Consider the following 15,278-nt stretch of genomic DNA (forward strand, 5'->3'; position numbering starts at 1 on the left):
GTGAGGCAGGCTCCATCCCAGGACCTGGAGACCATGACCTGAGCCAAAGGCAGACACTTAACTGACTGAGCCACCCTGAGCACCGCTACAGTTGATCTTTAAACAGTGCAGGGATTATGGGCATTGACACCCTGCATAACTGAAAATCCTCATACAACTTGAGACACCAAAACTTTAACTACTAAAAGCCTTATTTATGACAAAAGTCAATTAGCACATATTTTATATGTGTATTATGTAATATATATTGTTACAATAAAGTAATCAAGAAAAATGTTATTAAGTAAATCATGAGGAAGGGGAAATAACTGTGCATACATGGACTGAACACAGTTTGAACCTGTGTTGTCAAATAATTACCACAGTAAATTTAGTTAGCATCTATCATCATCTATAGATTTTTTTTAAAAAGAAAAAGTATTTTTATCCTGTTTTTGCGAACTCTTAGAATATACTGTCTGGGGGCACCTGGGTGGCTCATTCAATGAAGCACCTGCCTTCAGCTCAGGTTCTGATCCCAGATTCCTAGAATTGGGATCAGGCTCCCTGCTGGGCAAGGAGTCTGCTTCTTCCTCTACCTCTGCCCCTCCCCCGCACTCATGCTCTCTCCTTCTCTCTCTCAATAAATAAAATCTTAAAAAAAAAAAAAAAAGAGGGATGCCTGGGTGGCTCAGTAGGTTAAGCGTTTGCCTTTGGCTCAGGTCTTGATCCCAGGGTCCTGGAATCAAGCCCTGCGTCAGGCTCCCTGCTCAGCGGGGAGCCTGCCTCTCCCTCTCACTCTCCCTGCTGCTCTGCCTACTTGTGCTCTCTATTTTTATCAAAAAAATAAATAAAATCTTTAAAAAATATATATGTTCTCTTTATGTCATACAGCAGTGTTGAATATTGCTACCATGTTGTGCATTTACATTCCCAGTACATAATTATCTTGTAATTGTAATTTTTCCCACCCTGATTGTAGCTTCTGCTTGAAAGAAATTTTTGTATTACATTTAGGAATGGATACAACAGAACAATATCTTATCCATAGTCCTGCGAGATAGTCTTCATCAACCTCAGTATGTGGAAAAGCTAGAGAAGATTCTTCGTTTTGTGATTAAAGAAAAAGCTCTTACATTACAGGATCTTGATAACATCTGGGCAGCACAGGTAAGGAATTTAAGATGATAGCTACTTTATAAAAAAAGATACTAAAAATTAGTATTTTGCAGTAGTTATTAGGTGTTGGCATATGAATTTGTATTACTTGATTTTAAGTTTTAACTCCTTGGTATACACAGAATTCTGTTAATATTTTTAAATGAGGGGCGCCTGGGTGGCTCAGTCATAAAGTGTCTGCCTTCGGCTCAGATCATGATCCCAGGGTCCTGGGATCGAGCCCCACATCGGGCTCCCCCTGCTTCACTATCTCCCATTCCCCCCTGCTTGTTTCTCTCTCTTGCTGTGTCTCTCTCTGTCAAATAAATAAAATCTTTAAAAAAAAAGAATATTTTTAAGTGAAAAAACAAGTTACTCTGATCTTGACGTCCTTTGCAGGTGTAAATCACAATTTATACAACAGTTATATGTATTACATATAGACTTACAACAATAATAAATTTGGGTTTTTTTCTTGCAAACTGTATGAAGGAACAAATGTTAGAAGAATAATACTATTTTTTTCATTAATAAGTTGGAAGGATTACAGAGTCCTGCCCAGCCCACTCTTTTTAAGGAAAAACTAACAAAATATTCAGTCTTCCCATCATTGAGTACTTAAGTATGCAGTTTTGAGATGATCCACTATTTTGCCTTATTTTCTCTTCATTTTATTTAGAAATATCTGTAATAAGTTTTCATTTGAATCCTGAAAGTACATTATCATTTATACCAAGAAATTGAGTATAAAATGGTATATGTGGCAGCTCTAAAGCATTTAAAACCTCAGATGATGCAGGTGGAAATACTTTATTTATTAAGAAGTGGACGCAGTAGTCTACTTACTTAGTTCATTTCTTTATTTAAACTTAAATACACTGTGATTCTTTTGTTTACTTTGATATATTTCATATTGTTTTTCAACAGGCAGGGAAACATGAAGCCATTGTGAAGAATGTACATGATCTGCTGGCAAAGTTGGCTTGGGATTTTTCTCCTGAACAACTTGATCATCTTTTTGATTGCTTTAAGGTAGTAATTCAAATAGTAAAGTAGTACCATCTCATCTTAAGTAGAATTAATTAGATATGTTTGTGTTCTGTCAATATATACTTAAAAATTTCACAAAGAATCTTTCATGAAGAATTGGTTGTTGCTTTTTTATTCTAGTCAGAATTTAACATTAGTTTTTTTTATAGTTATAATTTCCATCACAGAGTAATTATATTTTTCACTCAGGTTATTTCAGTTTGTTTAACTTCCTTTGGTGACTTTTATTTTTGCATATTTTTGCCTTTGGAAATGCAGGAGAATGTTATCTGCTATAATAAATAGACATTTATAATTACAGAGGTAAAATAATACACAACTGCAGTGGTTCTCTGAAATAACGTATATAAAAAATAGAAGTAAGATTCAGAAAGAACTCAAGAGTCTCTGACAACTTATCTGCATTAATCTAATTGGGCACTTTTTTATATTCAGTCTCTATAGTTGGCAAAGTTGGCTGGAGAATTTATGGATTAGGAAGATAAAATCATATGCCATTGTTCATAAACGATTATTCTGGTAACCATAGGCATTAGAATCACAATATTTCTTGTTGAAAGTAATTTGCATTGCTCTTGGTAACTTTAGTTGGTACAATAAATGAGAAAACTGTTTGACATCTGTCAAAATACATGTTTTGTGTTCTGTGATACACCTGTTGTATTTCTGAATGTGTACCCTAAAAAAAAATCCATCACTGTGTATCAGGATACATGTTCAAAAGATCTGTAGCTGGGTGCCTGGCGAGATCAGTTGGAAAGAGCAGGCAACTGTTGATCTCAGTAAATTTGAGCCCCATGTTGGATATAGAGATTACTTAAAAATATCTTTATCCAGAAAAAAAAATGTAGCAACTTATTTGTATTAAACTCAAACTGTAAAGAACCATGTATCTATAAGTAGTAACAGGATAAATACATACAACAGTGAAAATTAATATATTAGAGGAATTTAACAAATGGGTGAATCTTAGTAATGTGATGAAATTTTTTGTATTTTTTTTTAATCCACTGAATATCTCAAAGCAGGGAAAGAAATCAATATTGGGAAGATTTTGTGGATAATGTAAAAGTTAGTTTAAGAGATAACTTCTGAAATGGTGATGTGTTTATAATAGCCATAGTGTCAGAAAGATGGCGTGGTATCAATTTTTCCTTTTTTATTTCTAATATTTGCAAGATTCTTTAACTATAATCATAGTAAAAATCCCATCATCGATGCATAGCCCTTTTGAGTTATCAAGTGTTTCCTGAATGTTATTTTTATGTCTAGTTAGAAGCATTATATTTTAAGATGTTGTATGGTATAATTTATTGTGATTTGAAAGGTCTTACCAAAAAGTCTCACTAAAAGCACTTTAAAGCATAAAGTGTAGGTCACTTACAGTTCTTTGTAGGTTGTAACTGAGTGATCCTGATGTTCTCTAAATATTCGTCCTTAGTGATGTTTGCTTATGTTTTTGCTCAAATGGTGGTCTATAAATATTTGAGTGCTTTGTAAGTCTTTGTCTACCAGACTACTAATTTCTAGTCCTTCACAACACTTTTTGTCAGAATTGTTAATTATCACTGTCCTCATGGTTTGAAATTCTTTCTTACTGTGTTACTGTTTTTCATATTCTTAGTGATTAATGAAATTGAACTTTTTTTTACCTGTTTTTGAACCTCTCATTTCCAGTGAGAGGTTATTCATATCTTTTACCTGTTTATTTTTCCTATTTGATTGTTGTTCCTCTTTTTTTTTTTTCTTTATTTTTTGAGAGAGAATGTGAGGGGGAGGGATATAGGAGGAAGGAGAGGGAATCTTAAGCAAGTTCCACACTCAGCATGGGGTTCAGTCCCACAGCCCTGGATCATGACCTAAGGTGATAATGAAGAGTCAGATGCTTAACCAACTGAGCCGCCCAGGTGCCCTGTGTTCCTTTTTTTATGCATTCCTAAGTATTTTGTATATCTGATTGCTCAGTCCTTGCCCATTTGGCTAAAAAATAATCTCTCATGGTTTTATTAGGACTTTGAATGAGGAATGAAATATCCTAACTGTATGGTTGGTGGGTTTTAATCCTCTTTGATTCTGTGGTTGTTGCCTTTATCTGTTTTGTTCTTGTAATATACATGATTATAATCACAGGTAGTTTTTGTGTTCCTTTCATCATTTCAGAGGGAATTTTGTAGGAGCTAGAACACTTTAGAAGCAAGCACTCAAGTTGTCTTCCTAGAAGTCCCATTTTTACCATTTCATTTTTCCATATTATTTTAAATTGTATAATATTTCCATTAAGAGCTATTTATTCTTTTCTCCAATTTTTGGATATTTAGGCAACTAGCAGTTCCTTATGTCCTGGCAACCATTGAATGCAAGGGGAAAGAATACATAAAACTTCCCCTATGTTGTATTAACTGGCCTTAAAGAACACTATTTTATTTTTATTTTATAAATTTTTTATTTTGAGAAATTGAAGGTTCACGTGAACTTTAATAAATAATACAGAGAATTTCATACGTTCTTTAGAGTTTTCTTCTGTGAAAACATCTTGCAGAAAGTAGTACAGTATTAAATAAGAAACTGACACTCGTACTTTAAGTTCTCTTTCCATCACCACATGGACCCTTCATTAGTCCTTTTACGGCCACACCAGTTCTGTCTTGCCCCTCCTCGTAACCCTTGGCAACTGCAGGCCTGGTGTCTGTTTCTACCATTTGTCATTTTGAGATTGTTAAAGAAATGGAATCATATAATATATAGCCATTGGGGATTTTTTCACTCAGCATAATTCTCTGCAGGCTCATACAATTTGTTTATGTATCTGTAGATTGTTTCTTTTGTTCCTGAGTGGTACTCATGATACAACTGGTTGTGACTTATTTCACTACTCACCCATAAATCAATGTATGAAGATTTTCTCATGTAGAGCTTTTACAAATAAAGCTGCTATGAACATTGGTGTGCAGACATTTTTCTGTGTGTGAACATAGTCTGTATCTCTGAGATTGCAGTTGCTGTGTTGCATAGTAGTTGCATATTTAGTTTAGTCTGTTTTAGTTTACTTCTTGACAAAGCCATTTTATAAAGATATTCACAGACTGAGAGGTACACACTAGAGAGTATGAGGCAGTGTGTTTCCGTATATTTACAAAATTATGGTATCACTACCACTGCCTAATTTCAGGATGTTGTCAGTATCCTGAAATTAAACATCAGTCCTTATTCTGTCCTCCGTCCAGCTTCTGCCCCTACTGCTCTGTTTTCTGGATTTTCTACTCAGGACATTTATCTGTATACGTGGCCTGTTTTGACTTCCTTCTTTCACTAAGCATAATGGTATCAGGGTTCATTTATGCTATATCATGTATTAGATTTTTTGTTGGCAAGTTAGATTCAGTAGTGTGGATATACCAGTTTTGTTCATTGATCAATCAGTTAATGAACTTTGGGTTGTTTCCACTTTTGGTTTAGTATGAATACTGCTATTCTGAAAGTTCTTGTGTAAGTTTGTTTGGACATGTATTCATTTATATTACCAAATGATGTTTTGTGGTATAGATACAACACATTTATTCATCATTTGGGTATTTCCCACTTTGGGCTATTACGAATAATACCGCTGAGAACACTAGTGTACAGATTCTTCTTTGGACATATATCATCAGTTCTCTTGGGTATATACTCATGGAATATGGAGTGGAATTGCTAGGTCACATGGTAATTTAAAGTATAACATTTTGAGGAACTGCCAAGCTGTTTTCCAAAGTACCTGTACCTTTTTATATTTCCATCAATGTATGAGAGTTGCAGTTTCTTCTCATCCTTGTCAACTGTTGTCTTTCTGATTTTAACCATCTTAGTGGAGTTGAAGTAGTATTTCGTTGTGGTTTTGATTTGCATTTCTTAATAGCTAATGATGATGAACATATTTGTGTTTAATGACCATTTATATATTATCTTTGAAGAAATTCCTGTTCAGATTCTTTGTCTTAATTTTTTATTTATAGAAATTGTACATTCTATATATAAGTCCCTTATCAAATTATGTTTTGCAAATATTTTCTCCTTGATAGGTTGTGTTTTCTCTTTCATGATGGTGTTCTTTCTGTAACAAGAGTTTAAAAAGTTTTTTTGTTAGGTGAATTTGACATCACATAAAATTAAACATTTAAAAATATATAGTGGAGTGGAATTCAGTACATCCAGTGTTATACAGCTGCTGCTTCTATCACATTGCAGAACATCTTCGTCATTGCAGTCATTTCTCTTTCTACCCTTCCCTTCCTGCATCCTGGAAACCAGAAATTGATCTTTCTGTCTGTAAAGATTTACCTGTTCTGGGTAAAAGTTTTTAATTTTGTGAGGTCCAATTATGTATTCATTTTATTGATAACTTGGGCTTTGGTTTCATATTTTAGAAATTACTGGCTCTAGTATACAGTCTCAAAAGATTTTTTTTAAATGTTTTCTTCCAAGTATAAGGGTATGCCTAAAGTACAGTTTAGGTGTAAGTATATAAGCTCATATTTAGAGCTGCATTCCATTTTCAAGTAATTTTTTGCAGTGGTGTGAGGTAAAGTTCCAGTTCATTCTTTGCATGATACTATATTCACTTGTCCCAGAAACATTTGTTTTGAAGACTATTCTTTTTATTCAGCTGTCCTGACATTTTTTTGTCTAAAATCAGTTCTTTTATAATTGTCAGAATCACATAAGGGTTTTATTTCTCTTCACTGTGTTCTAATCTTTTAATCTGTGTGTCATTATGCCAGTATTAACATTGATTTGCCTAAATTTTTTTTTGTAAGTTTACCTAAATTTTTCTAGTTAGGAAGTATGAGTCCTTCACTTTTGCCTTTTTAAGAAAAGTGCTTTAGCAGCTGGAAGTCACTTGACTTCCCTTAGGAATTTTAGAGTATGGTTGTCAATATCTGCAAAGAAGTTAGGTGAAATTTTGATAGACATTGTAGGGCATTGTATAATTTGTATAGTATTGTTTTCCTATCAATATTAGTCTTCCAGTCCATGAATCTGGAATATTTTTCAGTGTTTTTGGAGCTGTCTTTCCATTAATTTAGATCCCCTTTAATTTCAGCAGTATTACCTCCCCCCCCCATATTCATTGCATTTTTGCTAAATTTATACTAAAGCAGTGTGCTGTTTTTGGTGTTACTATGAGTGAAAGTGTTTGCTTTGTTTTTGTTTTGGGATTGTTCTTATCTAATGTATAGAAAAACATACCTAATAAAAATACAGTTAAGCTTTTAAAATTTATTTATGTCCTGAAAACCTGTAGTACCTGTTGCTTGTTGTGTGTGTGTGTATATACATATATATATATATTTTTTTTTAAAGGAGTTCCTAGATTTTCTATGTACAAGATCATATGATTTGCAACTAGAGATAGTTTTACTTCTTCCCAGTCTCGTCCCCCTTTTTTTTTTGACATCTTGTTTATTAATAGCCCTAACTAAAACATATAGCATAATGTTGAAGGATATGGTGAAAGTGGGTGTTCTCAATGTTGAATGGAAAATTTAAAGTGTTCCATCATTAAGTATGATATAAGTTGTCAGGTTTTGTTATTGCACTTTATTGGATTTAAGAAATTCCTTCTATTCCTCGTTTTTTGAGTATTTTAGTTATGAAAGGCTGTTGGATTTTGTCATTTGCCTTCTCTACATCTAGTGAGATTATGGGTTTTTTGTCCTATGTTACATTGACTGATACTTGTATGTTCAAATAGTCTTCCACTTCTGTAATAAATCCAACTTATTGGGTGTATAATTCTTTTATACATAATTCTTTAATTTGTATAAATACTTTACATGTTGCTGGATTTCTTTGTATTTTGTTGAGGATATTTTTAGGCTTTTCAGAAGCTGCCAAACTGTTTTACAGAGTGACTGTAATATTTTATATTCCCATCCACAGTTACTATTAAATCTTTTTTTTTGACATCCTTCTCAGAGTTTAGTGTATTTATTATTTTTTTATTCTGATAGGTGTACGTTAAAGTTTCTTTATGGTTTCAGTTTATATTTATTTGGTTAATGGCGGTTATGTTGAACATCTTTCATGTGCCCATTTTCCATGAAATGGTGAAATACCTATTCATGCGTTTTGCTTATTTTCTAAGTGGGTTGTTTGCTTTTTAATTATTGAATTTACAGAGTTCTTTTTTTTTTTTTTTTAATTTGTCAGAGTGAGAGAGCACAAGCAGAGGAGAGGTAGAGGGATAAGCAGGCTTCTGAGCCACCCAGGCGTCCACAGAGTTCTTTATGTATTCCACATGCCAGTTGTTTGTTAGATATGTGGTATGCATATGTTTTCTCCCAGTCTTTAGATTGTCTTTTCATCCTCTTTAATAGGATCTTTGACCAGCAAAGTTCTTAATTTTAATGAAGTCCAGTTTATTTCCTATACGTGTCACACTTCCGGTGTCAAGACTGGGAACTTGTCTATCTGTAAATCCCAAAGAATTTCTCCTGTGTTCTTTTTTTGAGAAAGTTTTACAATTTTGCTGTTACATGAGATCCATATCGAGCTTCCTTTGTTTAAAGATTTTTTTTTTTCTAATTTATTTGACAGAGAGAGAGCAAGCACACAAACAGGGGGAGCAGCAGGGGGAAAGAGAGAAGCAGCCTCTCCACTGAGCAGGAAGCCTGACGCTGGGCCCGATCATGACCTGAGCCGAAGGCAGATGTTCAACAGACTGAGCCACCCAGGCGCCCCAAGCTTCCTTTGTTTAGATGTAGGACTTAGGTTGCAGAGTACGTTCTTAGTTTTTGTTTTTTGTTGCTGTGTATGTCCAATGTTCTAGTACCATTTAGTGAAAGGTGGTCTTCTATATTGCTTACATTAGTTCACTTTTCCGTCTTTGTCAAATAACGGACATACTTATTTTTTTAATTGCACCCAACATGGGGCTTGAACACACTACCTTGAGATCAACAGTCTCACATGCTCTACTAACTGAGCCAGTCAGGGACCCCAGTTAGACATTTATATGACAAACTCTGTTTGACCAATACCACACAGTTCTACACGGTATTGAATAGCAGTAGTTAGAGCAGGGGCGCCTGGGTGTCTCAGTCGTTAAGTGTCTGCCTTCGGCTCAGGTCGCCAGGGTCCTGAGATCAAGCCCCACATCAGGTTCCCTGCTCCACATGAGGCCTGCTTCTCCCCCATTCCCCCTGCTTGTGTTCCCTCTCTCACTGTGTCTCTCTATGTCAAATAAAATCGCTAGAGCAGACATCATTGTGTTAGGGTTTCACTATTAAGTATTAATAGTATTTTTTTATAACTTCCTTTTATCAGGTTATGAAAGTTCCCCTCCATTCCTATTTTCTGATTTTTTTTAAATGAATGGAGTTGAATTTTGTGAGATGTTTTATTTGACACTGATGTGAGTATACAATTTTTATTCTTTACCTGTTAATGGTGATAGGTTACATTAGTTATTTTCAACTAATGTAACCTATCCAACCTATGTTGCATCCTCGGATAAACTGCACTTGATCATGTATTTTTTTTATGTTGCTGAATTTCATTTACTAATACTGTGTTCAAGAATTTTACATTGTATTCATGAGGGATATATGGTTTATAGTTTTTGTATTCTCTGTTATCCTTCATAATGTCTCTAGTGAGATCTCTGTTTTATTTTTAATGTTGGTAATTTGTGCATTCTGGTTTTTCCCTTGTGTACTCTGCTAGAAATTTGTTGGGTTACTGGTCTTTCAAAAGAACCAGTTCTTTGATTAATTTTTTCTATTGTGTTTCTGTTTTCAATTCTGTTAGGTTTTATTGTTTGCTGCTGTTGTTTGTATTTCCTTCCTACTTTTTGCCTCACTCTTTCTTTGCCCTTTTTCTAGAGCAAAGAAAAGTACTCTTTTTAACTTTTTAAAATAGTTTGACTTACTCATTTAAGCTTTCCCTGTTTTCGATCTGTGCATTTAGTGCTATATATTTCCCTCTTACCAATGCATTCATTATTGCATATGTTTTATGTAAACTTCAGAATACATGATTTTATTTGCATTTAGTTGATTAACTTTTTAATCTCTTAAATATCTTTTCAACAACATAAAAGTATGTTTTTTAGTTTCTAGTAATGGGAAATTTTTCTGTCATCTTTTTGTTACTGAGTTATAGGTAGGTTTGATTCCACTGTGGCTAGAAACATACTTAGTCTGATTTCCACCAGCAGATTTGTTGATGTTTTATGGGCCAGAAAATGGCCTCTCCTGTTGTATATATATCTTCTATTAAGTTTTTGTTTTAATTACAATATAGTTTACATTCGGTGTTACTATCTATTAGTTTCCATTGTATAATATGGTGATTCAACACTTCCATACAACACCTGGTGCTCATCATAACAAGTATCCTCCTTAATACCTGTTTAACACCTTCACCCAACTCCCCTCTGATAACCATCATTATGTTCTCTAGAGTTAAGAATCTATTTCTTGGTTTGCCCCTCTTTTTTTCTCCTATGATCATTTTATTTCTTAACCTCAACATATGAGTGAAATCATATAATACTTCTCTGAGAAAGACTTATTTTGCTTAGCATATATACTCTAGCTCCATCCATGTTGTTACAAATGGCACAGTTTCACTCTTTCATGGCTGAATAATAGTCCGTTGTGTATATGTTGTCTTGTTATTTTGAAAAGAAGGTAGTTCTGATGCAAATAGGTAGAGTGGTTCTATAATTGTCAATTAAATCCTATTCTTTGATGTTTTCTGTTGAGTTAAATATTTTGCTGATTTTCTGTCTAGTTCTGTCAGTTATTTATTTTTTTATTTTTTTTTAAGATTTTATTTATTCATTTGACATAGGGAGTGTGCACAAGCAGGGGGAACTGCAGGCAGAGGGAGAGGGAGAAGCAGACTCCCTGCTGAGCAGGGAGCCTGATGCGGGACTCGATCCCAGGACCCTGAGATCATGACCTGAGCCACTCAGGCGCCCCCTGTCAGTTGTTTAAAGATGGGTGTTGATGTCTCTGCTTATAATTATGGATTTCCCTATTCCACCTTTGAATTCTGTCAGGTTTTATTTAACATATTTTGTGGCATACACATTATTTGATGCATATGCATTTGGGATTGCTGTGTTTTGTTGGTAGACTGACTCTTAATATATAATGTTACATATTCTCTCTGAAACCTGTTCTATATGGTATTACTCTGGCCACTTCTGCTTTCCTTTAATGTTTGTATATCTTTTTGCATTTCTTTACCTCCACCCTACCTACTTTATATCTTATAATACTAGTAGTTTCTCTTAAGCTCAGCCTTATAACTGGGATGTCCAAACCATTTATATTTAATGTGATTTTTGATAACGTTAGGGTTTAAGCTTGTTATTTTATTCATTGTATTGTTTGTTCTCTTCCATTTTTCATTTCTTTCTTTATTTTCCTGCTGCCCTGAGGAATGTTCTATATTTTTTAGGTTTCTATTTTTCTGTAGTATATAGAAATACCTCTTTGTATGGCTGTTTGAATATCTTTTGTTATTCTAACATCTGTCATCTCATCATTAACACTCACAAAATCGTTTAAAAAATAAAAACAAAATTTTTTCCCATTTTTTTATTGTGCTAAAATGCACAACATAAAATTTATCATCTTAACTATTTTTAAGTATATGGTTCTTTGGTATTAAGTACAGCAGTAATGTTGTGCAACTATAACCAGGATTCAGTCTGTCTCTGGAGCTCTTTTTTTCTATAAACGTATACTCTATACCCATTAGACAATAATAACTCATTACCAGTCTCTGAAGGCCCTGGCATCCATCATTCTACTTTCTGTCTATATGATTTTGACTGCTGTGATAACTTCATACAAGTAAAATCATATAGTATTTGTTGTCTTTAGTGACTGACATATTACATATTTCACTAACCATACTGTACTCGAGTTTCATTCATATTGTAACATGTTTCAGAATTTTCTTTCTTTTTAAGTGAATAAATACTCCATTGTATAGATATGCCACATTTTGTTTATCCATTTCTTCATTGATCGACATTTTGGACTGCTTCCACATTTTAGCTGTTGTGAATAAAAATGCTGCTATGAACACAAGTGTACAGATATCTCTTTGAGACTGCTTTCAGTTCTTTTGGGTATGTATATACCTACCCCTGGAATTGCTGGATGATGTGGTAATTTCATTTTTAATTTTTTGAGGAATTGCTGTACTGTTTTCCATAGTGACTATACCATTTTACTTTTTTACCAACAATGCACAACATTTGTAATTTCTCCACATCTTCACCAACACTTGATATTTTTTTGTGTCTTTGATAGCCATGCTGATGGGTGTGAGGTGCTGTTTCATTGTAATTTACATTTCCTTAGTAATCTGTGATGTTGAGCATCTTTTCATGTGCTAATGGACAAATGTATCTTCTTTAGAAAATTATCTAAGTCCTTTGCCCACTTTGTAATTGAGTTGTGGGTTTTTTTTTTTAATTTTAGGACTTAACATGTTTTGTATTTGGTGTTTTTTATTTCTAATATGGAATTTTAAAAGTCATTAGTGATAGAGTTATTTGTAAATAGAGGGTTTTTTCTTGAATTTAGATTATTCTGTGCCAAGAATACTGTTTTCTCAAATGAGACATGGTTAATTAAGTGCTCAGTTAAGCTAAGCTGTTGGTTTGTGTGTATGGCTGTGTTGAATTCAGTGTAGTTTATTGAAAGACTTGTAAAACAGTAATGACTTAATATAAGTGGTTATATAAAATGTGATGTTTGTGATGTTTACATAACTTATACTTTTTTTTAGGCAAGTTGGACAAATGCAAGTAAAAAGCAACGTGAAAAGCTACTGGAGCTGATTCGTCGTCTTGCAGAAGATGATAAAGATGGTGTGATGGCACACAAAGTTTTGAACCTGCTTTGGAATCTGGCCCATAGTGATGATGTGCCTGTAGACATCATGGACTTAGCTCTCAGTGCCCACATAAAAATACTAGATTACAGTTGTTCCCAGGTATGGGAGTGCTTCTTTACTCATTTTTTCCCTTTGCCATTAGGATGAGTTAGTTATAGGATAATTCCCTTATTTTTTGTGTTTAAAGTAATCTTGAGAGATTGACTTACCTTTGGCTTTTCAGCTTTTTTTTTATATTATTTACTAAGCACTTTTACCTCTTTACCAAAAAAAAGATTTGTGTAGGTAAAACAAGTTTTTATAGTAAGTATAGTTCAGTATATGAAGGTAAAGTAGAATCATAAAGTATTAAAGCTGATAATGACTTTGGATGGAAGGGTACTTAGACTCCTTTGCTCAGGAGAGGTTAATGAAGCTAATAGAATTTCCTGAATAAGCTTTCTTTACAAGTAAATCACTGTATTTTCCCTGTATTTAATTGCTGTTTATATTTACTGCTTTCAAGGATGTATTTTTATACAGTTACTTATATTCTCAATATTCTTATATTCTCTGGATTGTTCTAAGTGCTTTGCCATATTTCTAATAGGTTGGTTAAAGAATTAATAAAAAGGGCGCCTGCGTGGCTCAGTCTGTTAAGTGTCTGCTTTCGGTTCAGGTCATGATCCCAGAGTCCTGGGATCGAGCCCCGCATTAGGCTCCCTGCTCAGTGGGGAGGCTGCTTCTCCCTCTCCCACTCCCCCTGCTTGTGTTCCCTCTCTCGCTGTGTCTCTCTCTGTCAAATAAATAAATAAAATCTTAAAAGAAAAAAAGAAAAGACTGGGCAGGGTTGTTCTTTGTTATCTCAGGGCTTCACTTTTCGTTGGACTTGAATTTAATCAGGTCTAGCAAGGTCAGGATGATATTATCACGTATTTGAAGCCAAGTGTTTGCAAAGTCTCAAGTATTTACTGCACTGATTGCCTTAATCAAAAAAAGTACTGTCAGGGATGCCTGGGTGGCTCAGTCGGTTAAGCGTCTGCCTTCGGCTCAGGTCAGGATCCTAGGGTCCTGGGATCAAGCCCCATGGTGGGCTCCCTGTGCAGCAGGGATCCTGCTTCTCCCTCAGTCTCTGCCTCTGCTCCTCCCTCCACTTATGCACTCTCTCTCTCAAATAAATAAAATCTTTTTTTTTTTTAAGATTTTATTTATTTATTTGACAGAGATACACAGCGAGAGAGGGAACACAAGCAGGGGGAGTGGAGAGGGAGAAGCAGGCTTCCCACAGAGCAGGGAGCCCGATGTGGGGCTCGATCCCAGGACCCTGGGATCATGACCTGAGCCAAAGGCAGACGCTTAACGACTGAGCCACCCAGGTGCCCAATACCTAAAATCTTAAAAAAAAAAAAAAGAAAGAAAGTACTGTCATATATATACATACAGAGAGCTGGATGAATAAATGCAGAGAACATTCTTTACCTGGGATATATAAGAATGAAGATGTCATTCTAGTCTCTGGAATAGTTAATTGCATCTGTCCATATAAAACTGATTTCTTTTTCTGAAGAAGAGATAAATTAAAATTTATCCTAATTACTTTCTTTTACAAGTAGATTAGAAACATGGAAATTTTGAAAATCATAGTGCCAGGGGTGCCTGGGTGGCTCAGTCAGTTCAGTGTCCAACTCTTGGTTTCAGCTCAGGTCATGATCTCAGGGTCTTGAGATGAAGGACTGTGTCAGGCTCTGTGTTCAGCCGCAGTCTGCTTCAGATTCTCTCTCTGTCTCTCCCTTTGCCCCTCCCCCACTCACCCTCTCCCGAAATAAATGAATAAAATCTTAAAAATTATAGTGCAACAATACGTTAGATTTGTAGTGATGCTTTAGAAGTTTCAGATTTATCAAAGGAAAAAAAAGATAGTCCAGTCATTTGATTGGATGACAGTATTTGATTTTTCGTTGATTGATTCATTGTAGTTGACTTTCCATTAAAGCTTCTCAAATGGTTATGAAGACCTTGAGTTTAAACTGTATTTTATTAAGGGTGCCTGGGTGGCTCAGTTGGTTAAGCGACTGCCTTCGGCTCAGGTCATGATCCTGGGGTCCCGGGATCGAGTCCCACATCAGGCTCCCTGCTGAGCAGGGAGTCTGCTTCTCCCTCTGACCTTCCTCCATCTCATGCTCTCTCTCTACCATTCTCTCTCTCTCTCA

At 34.8% G+C, this 15,278-nt stretch overlaps 1 protein-coding gene across 3 annotated transcripts in view; it reads left to right on the forward strand.

The window, feature by feature from the left end:
• The window catches only part of LOC148162091 (ubiquitin carboxyl-terminal hydrolase 9X-like), a 150,086-nt gene that overhangs the window by 41,774 nt on the left and 93,034 nt on the right, over positions 1-15,278 (forward strand). For all 3 annotated transcript variants that reach the window (XM_088020348.1, XM_088020346.1, XM_088020347.1), the window contains exons 10-12: positions 997-1,149; positions 2,065-2,169; positions 12,982-13,188. In XM_088020348.1, coding sequence (XP_087876474.1) covers positions 997-1,149; positions 2,065-2,169; positions 12,982-13,188 — 465 coding nt within the window. The remainder of the gene's footprint in view (positions 1-996; positions 1,150-2,064; positions 2,170-12,981; positions 13,189-15,278) is intronic.

The sequence above is a fragment of the Eumetopias jubatus genome, unplaced genomic scaffold, assembly GCF_037043125.1.
Source record: "Eumetopias jubatus isolate StellerSeaLion01/CBP00866 unplaced genomic scaffold, mEumJub1_p1.0 scaffold_23, whole genome shotgun sequence".
NCBI lineage: Eukaryota > Metazoa > Chordata > Mammalia > Carnivora > Otariidae > Eumetopias > Eumetopias jubatus.